Source organism: Tupaia chinensis, unplaced genomic scaffold, assembly GCF_000334495.1.
Source record: "Tupaia chinensis unplaced genomic scaffold, TupChi_1.0 Scaffold143758_1, whole genome shotgun sequence".
NCBI classification, from domain to species: Eukaryota; Metazoa; Chordata; class Mammalia; order Scandentia; family Tupaiidae; genus Tupaia; species Tupaia belangeri.
This window is the reverse complement of record NW_006203607.1, coordinates 1855498-1862316: the sequence shown is the minus strand read 5'-3', so window position 1 is coordinate 1862316 and position 6819 is coordinate 1855498. Positions and strand designations below refer to the sequence as shown.

The 6819-nt window shown below is 54.1% G+C and overlaps 1 protein-coding gene across 1 annotated transcript in view; it reads right to left on the bottom strand.

Moving 5' to 3' along the window:
* The window catches only part of RIMS3 (regulating synaptic membrane exocytosis 3), a 52211-nt gene that overhangs the window by 12891 nt on the left and 32501 nt on the right, over positions 1-6819 (bottom strand). The window contains exons 4-5 of the mRNA XM_006164928.2: positions 6488-6629; positions 2292-2404 (exon numbers count right to left, since the gene is read on the bottom strand). Coding sequence (XP_006164990.1) covers positions 2292-2404; positions 6488-6629 — 255 coding nt within the window. The remainder of the gene's footprint in view (positions 1-2291; positions 2405-6487; positions 6630-6819) is intronic.

The following is a 6819-nucleotide window of genomic DNA, read 5'->3' as shown; positions in this document are numbered from 1 at the left end:
GCCGGTAGATGCAGCGGCTCCTCCTCTCCTCCGGCACAGCAGCCCACAGCCACTTACTTCCCTACTGATGCCAAGCTACGAGCCTGCCCAGGACATGACAGGATGCGGGCCTGCTCGTTGAGAACTGTGCTCTCACAGGTTGGGTTACCCGCAAGGGCGGGTTATGCGGGCACCCCCGCCTCCCATTTCTAAGCCTGCCCAGGACATGACAGGATGCGGGCCTGCTCGTTGAGAACTGTGCTCTCACAGGTTGGGTTACCCGCAAGGGCGAGTTCTGCGTGCACCCACGCCTCCCATTCCTGGGAACTCTGCGCTGCATGCAAGGTGGGTTAGCAGTCTTCACTCGGAGCATCCTTCAAAGGGATGCAGAATGCTAAGTCTGATCCAGAAAAATTAAATGGCCAGACTGGGGTTTGGCTGCCCATTTTAACTCTCTGAGCGACTGTGAAAGTTTGTTTGCTCATTGGGTAGCCAGGGGCTGACTGCGTTCAGGACACATCCTGAATCTATCTTCCATGTCGCTGTTCCTGACCTCCTCATGGGGAGGGAGAGGGTCTCCAAAATCAATCATGTCTCACTGTAACATCTGAACAGTGGAAACAAATGGACCTGTCCTTCTCGGTTTGGGACACCAGGGGGCACCACACACAAATGTTCCAAGCATGGTGGTGCGTTGGCCTTGTGGAGGTGGCTGGCTCCCCAGTCCCCAGAGCTTGAAGCAAGAGCTAGGGATTAGCTAAATCCAACCAGATGAGAGCTGACCCCCGCCCTCTGAGGGCACCTGTAGGCCGCTCTTTTTTTTGGCCTCTTGTATAGGCACTTGTTCTTTTTTTTTTTTTTTTCTCTCCAAAGAAAGTGAGAAAAAGACAGATAAAGGGACTCCCAACAGGGTCTTCACAGTGTGATCCACCCCAGTCTCAGCCGGTCTGGACCACGGGCACACGTGCCTGATGTGTTCACAGAGATCCTGGGAGGTGAACCCAGCACCTTTCCAGGTAGGTCCGATTGAGTTTCCACTGCACCACCACCAGGCCCACATGGGCACTTTGGAGGGCCGTGCAGAGCAGAGTCCTGGCTGGAACACAGTCCTAGCTCCACTGCATGACGCAGCAGGGCACTGTCCGCTTGGCCTGCTCATTTGCTAAGAGGGTAGAAGGTCAAGCACTGCCCAGAGGAGGGCTGAGTGGGACGTCCAGGTCAGACACTGGGCCTAATGGGGAAGGGAGCGCCCCCGAAGAGCACCTCGAGTGGGGACGTCCTGATCCTGCTCAGGTCAGACCGAGCAAGGAGCATCTGGGGGAAGCCGGCCTCAGGAGGAGCTGCTGAAGCCCAGCCAGCCAGTACCCAGGGGGGTTTCTGAGACTCCCAAAATGAGCCAGACCACTGCTAAGAGCACCAAGTGGAGGCCTCGGAAGTACTTCCTAATTGTGGGGAAGAGGGACGAGAAAATGGCGGAAAGGCTTCCAGGTGCCAAGCCCTGTTAGGAGGGACCAGTCGAGTAAGCCCCAGTTTCTGAGGAATACACTGGAATAGGGTTGAAGCACCTAAGGGAGCTGAGTGGACAGGTAGATTGCGGAACCAGAGTGGATATTATGATGCCCATTTTACAGATGAGGAAACTGAGGCTCAAAGAAGGGAAGAACTCACCTGAGGTCAGGTGCTAGAATAAACTTCACGAGAACCGACACTGCGGCTGTCTGTGCTGTTTTATGCCCATCCCTGGGCACTGCGGGCACACAGAAGGCGGATGGGAAGTGGGTGAGTGTGTGCTGAGCTGAGGAAGGGATTGTGTTATAAAAGCTGCTGCGTGGGCCAGTGGGTGGCATGGTGGCTAGGGTGCTGGACTCCCACGTCACTGACCGCAGTTCAAGACCTGGACCGGGCGACTTAAAAAAAATCACACTGTGTGTGTGTGTGTGTGTGTATGTGTGTGTGTGCACTCACCCAAAACCCCAGGAGGAGAACAGAGGGGAAGGGATGGTGGCGTGGCTATGCCCCGGGAGTGATTTCTCACTTTCCTTCTCACCATCTCTCTCTGTCTCTCCAGTGAACACACATGCCCTTTGGCAAAATACTTTAAAAAGAGCTGCTGCAGGCGCCAGCAGGAGCAGGGACCCCGTGCCCGCTGAGGAGGAGACGGGTGAGTTCTCTGCCAAGTTCATGCTGGCTCAGAAGCCCAAGCAAGGCATCTTTTCTGCCGCTCATACCATGTCACGCAGACCCCAGCTCGGCTCACTGTTCCTGCCATGAGGCCACCATTACCCCACGTGCCCTGCCCCAAGAAGACTCACCCATGGGTGGTGTCGCCAGTGTCTGCCGGCCCACAATCTGAGCTGGCCCCAGCCCATCCAGGAAATCGCTGAACTGGCTTTCTGCTCCAAGCCGGGTGGTGGGGAAGATGAACCTGCGGGAGGAGGCAGAGGAGGTGCATGAGGGTGGCCCGCAGCCTTGGGGTGGCCCTGCGGGTGGTGGGAGGTGGGGGCTCTGTCCCCGGGACACTGGGCACTTCCCTGTGGGCCTCAGTCCCTTCTCTACACAGCGTGAGTGCACTATGCTGGCTGGAGACCAACGGAATAGTTCGTTTCTGCACCCTGAAGAAAATACTTTGATGTCACTTAAGAGACTAATAAAAATAACATACGATAGTATTTACTCCTCAAGCCGCAGGGAATTCGGAGGTGACCCTTATATGGCAGGCTTGCTGCACATCCGTGTCCTCACAAGGGGATGTCAATGCCAAGAACCAGAGACAGGTCAGAAGTACCAGTGCCCGGAGCAAGCGCCAAGAATCGAGGTTTGAATTGACCATACGTTTGAAATCCAAGTGAGTCCGTGAGGTGGTACCCAAAACAGCGACTGAGACCAAAATAACACAATTACAGGGTTGAGATGAATGGTAAGTGATGGTGGGTGGGCCAGGACGATGGGGGGCCTGGAAACAGTAACCAGAAAAAGCGAGAGTGATTGAGAGCTGGCCAGGTGCCAACAGAGCACTAACCGTTCCACGCGCCTTCTATTATTAAGTTCTTACAACTGCTCTGTGTGTGTGTGTGTGGGGGGCGCATTACCCACTTTTACAGGTAGGAGAACAGAGGCTCCAAGAAGCAGAAGACCTGCGGGCCCGCACCGAGACGGTGCGCACAGGCTCGTGCTGAGGGCTGGGGCAGAGGCAGCGCGAGCAGCCCCAGGCAAGCAGACGGTAAGTGGTAGCTACTGCTGTTGTCACCCAGGAGAAAGCTGCTTTCTCACATGCTGGGCCTCCGTGCTCCGGGTGGGGCCGGCAGAGAAAGAACAGATGAGGGAGGGGTTGACCCAGTCACTCAGGGGCTACGATGGCCCGAAGTGAGTTCTAAGAACCGCCCAGGCTCCGGAGAGAAGGCTGACTCAGAGCATCACCCCTGTTGGCCGGCGTGGCCCTGAGTCCCCCTTTACCAGTGACAGGCAGGGAGGACAGAGTGGGCTGTTTTTGCTGTCCGATTCTGCATCTCCAGCTAGATTCAGTTTCGGCTCTTCAAGGTCTACCCCCCTTTTTTTCTTTTAGGTTTTTCTTTTTTTTTGCTATAGGGTGCATGCATTCCCCAGACAGAGAGAGAAAGAGAAAGTGAGAAATCACTCCCCAAAGGGGATAGCCACACCACAAACTCCTCTCCTCCATTCTCCTCTGGGGACTTTTGGACATGCAAACACACATGCCAGCATGATTTTCAAGCCACTGGGTCTGGGACTTGAACCACGTAGTTGGCCATGCAGAATCCAGTGCCTTATCCTCCACACTGCCAATTGGCCCCCCAACCCACTTAAAAAAAAAAAACTTATTTATTTCTTCTGAGAAACAGCAAGAGAGAGTGTGAGAACCCCAGTGGGATTTTGATGCTGTGGTCCACCCTGAGCTTTTAGCCAGCCCTGAACCGTGGGCACACATGGGCCCGGCATACTCAGGGAGGTCTCTAGCCATGGATGTGGGACCTTCCCACATGGGTCACCCTCTTGGAGCACCACATCTTACAGCCATGCCACTGTCTGACTCAACCCCAAGCTAAAAAAAAAAAAAAAAATTCAGGACCAAAAAAATTGGTGATATAGTGGTTACGTCACTGGACTCCCACATGGCCAACAGTGGTTCAAGTCCTGGACCCAGTGGCTTCAAACACATGCCGGGTGCATGTGTGTGTGTACCCAAGATCCTGGGAGGAGAATGGAGGAAAAGTGTTGCCCACCCCCCCCCCGGGGGGGGGGTAATTTCTCACATTCTGTCTGTCTCTGGCTAGTGCACGCACCCTATAGCAAAAAACTTTCCAAAAAAAAGAAAAGAAAAAAATAATTCTTTTTCTCTCTTTTTAAAAAAGATTTATTTAGTTTTAACTTTTTTTATGTGTTTAATTTACTACAGTGCATGCACACCCATTAGACAGTGAGAGAGAGAGAAAGTGAGAAAGCAAGCTGCCAGGTCTGGAACTTGAACCATGGTTGGCCATGTGGGGGTCCAGTGCCTTAACCACCACGCCACCTGCTGGCCTGAATTTGTTTCTCTTTTTATGATAGAAAGTGCATGAGAGAGAGAGGGACATTTAACTGGATCTCATCATGCCATGATCCTCTTTCCCCACACATGTGGGGATCCTGGGCATCCACATGTGTACCTGGCATGGTTTTCAGGCCAAACCAGGGATCCACCCCGCCCCCTGCCATAAAAGGCTTCTAGCCTTGCAGGGCCTTTCCGTTACCGCCACATATCACATAGTTAGGACATGGAGCCTGAGGAGGGTAAGGAACAATCTAGACTCTGCTCTGCCTGGGCACAGCCTGTCGCACACTGGACTGCAGTGCTGGAAGCTGCATGGTTGACCGTGGTTGACCTGCAACACGCTGGCACATATGTGTCCAAGATCCCACCCTGCTGGTGAAAGGGATCGCAGCGTGAGCAGATCCTGTAGAAGGCACCTCTGTGTGTGCACATGTGTGTGTGTGTGCTTCTCATGTGCACTTTCTCTACCATGAATTTAAAGAGGGGGTGAGGGGCAGTAACAATACAACTGGGCCCACACAGGGAAGGTCCTGAGTTCACATCCCGGGGCCTCCCTGAGCACACAGGGCATATGCAGATAGCTGTGTCTGAGCTGGCTCAGACTGGGGCTGGATCATGGCGGGGAGACCCTGTGGGGGGTGGGTCTCCTAAGTCAATAAACTTAAAAAACAAAAACTTAGACTCTCAAGGTCACAGGATTTTAGGAGCTTTTTAGAGAGTGCAGAGAATGTGAACAAAGGTTAGAGAGTCAAAGGTTAAGGTTCCTCAGCCTCCTCCCAGGCCTCAGTTTCTCTAAAGTAAAACAGGGACAACAGTAGTACCCACATCCCTCAGGGTTGTCGGAAGTGTGAATGGCTCACTGCTCCTGTTCTGATCACTGCAGCAGATCCCAGTGTAAGAATCAATGATCTGGGGCCAGCAGGTGGCGTGGAGGTGAAGGCACTGGATTCCCACAAGGCCAACTCCGTAGTTCCAGCCCCAAACCTGGAGACTTGAAAATCATGCCAGGTGCATGGATGCATGTGCCCAAAATCCCAAGAAAAGACTGGAGGGTAAGGTACTGCGCATGGTCATCCCGCCTAGGAGACGTTCTCTCACTTTCCCTCTCTTGGTCTCTCCCTGCCCCTCTCCAGCAGGCACACATGCCTAACGGCAAACACAAATACAAAAAAGAATTGGTGATCTGAGGTGCCCAGGGGTGCTCTGCACATGGTAAGCTGTCATAGATGACAGTGCATACTCGTAGTCACCAAAGTAGGTGTGGCGGGGAGACCCGTGATCACTGAGTCTTAAATAACGGAGTCACGGAGTCCTGAGACTGGGACTCCGAGGGCCTCGCGCAGAAGCACAGCATCGTAGTTACATAACTATAGCATAACAGACTCAGAAGAGATCGAGGGGAAGTTATCCCTCAATGACTTGCACAATTCTTATTGCAACCCATGCGTAAGACGTAACATCACGACCCAGTGTAGATCAGTGTGCACCTAGACATAAAAAACCGGAAACCGACGTCCATGAACCAATTCGTCGTCACTAGGTTGGATATAAGAGTTTCCTCTGTCTTTTCTTCATGCTGGCTTTGACCCCCTAAACCGATTTTCCTTCCTGTGAGTTACCGCCCAGTCCGGAAAACACTGTTCCAGTCTAATCTTCCCTAAGCCCCAATCAAGGCTGCTTGTGAAAACGCCACTCCTCTAAGCCTGAACAATGGTTTTAGCTTTAAAAGGATCGCATTTTCCCTCCCGTGCCTCTCTGGAGCAGGGTAGTGTGCAGGCAGTGGGAGGCGGGAGGCAAGAGTCCCCTTCCTGAAACAAGGTAAAATGAACTGTCCCTAGGCCTCTGGGGTATTCCAATGGGAGCAAGAGGAAGACAGGAGGTGGAGGCAGAGGAATGGAGCCTGACCCGGGCTCTGTGCTGGAGGACAGGATGCGGCCATGGGTGGCCAGGCGCTGCACTCACGTGCCGTCGGAGCTGTTGCTGTTGGTGCTCCCGTCGGTGGACTCGCGGCTGCCCTGGCGCACCACCCGGCTCCGCATCTCCACGGCGATGCCCGTCTCCGTGCTCCGGCGGATGTTGCTGCGCAGCTTCTTGGTGGCCCCCTCTGCGACCCCCGCCCAAGCACAGAGAGCAAGGTCAGGCACAGACGGCCTTCTCTGAGAGCACCGCGAGTGCTTTCCCCGGGAGAGGCAGGATGTCGCAGAGCTGACCTCGGCCAGTCTGCTGCCTGCCACCTGCCCCTGCTCAGGACAGTGACATGGACACAGCAGGCTAGGAGCTGGGGGGACACGGGG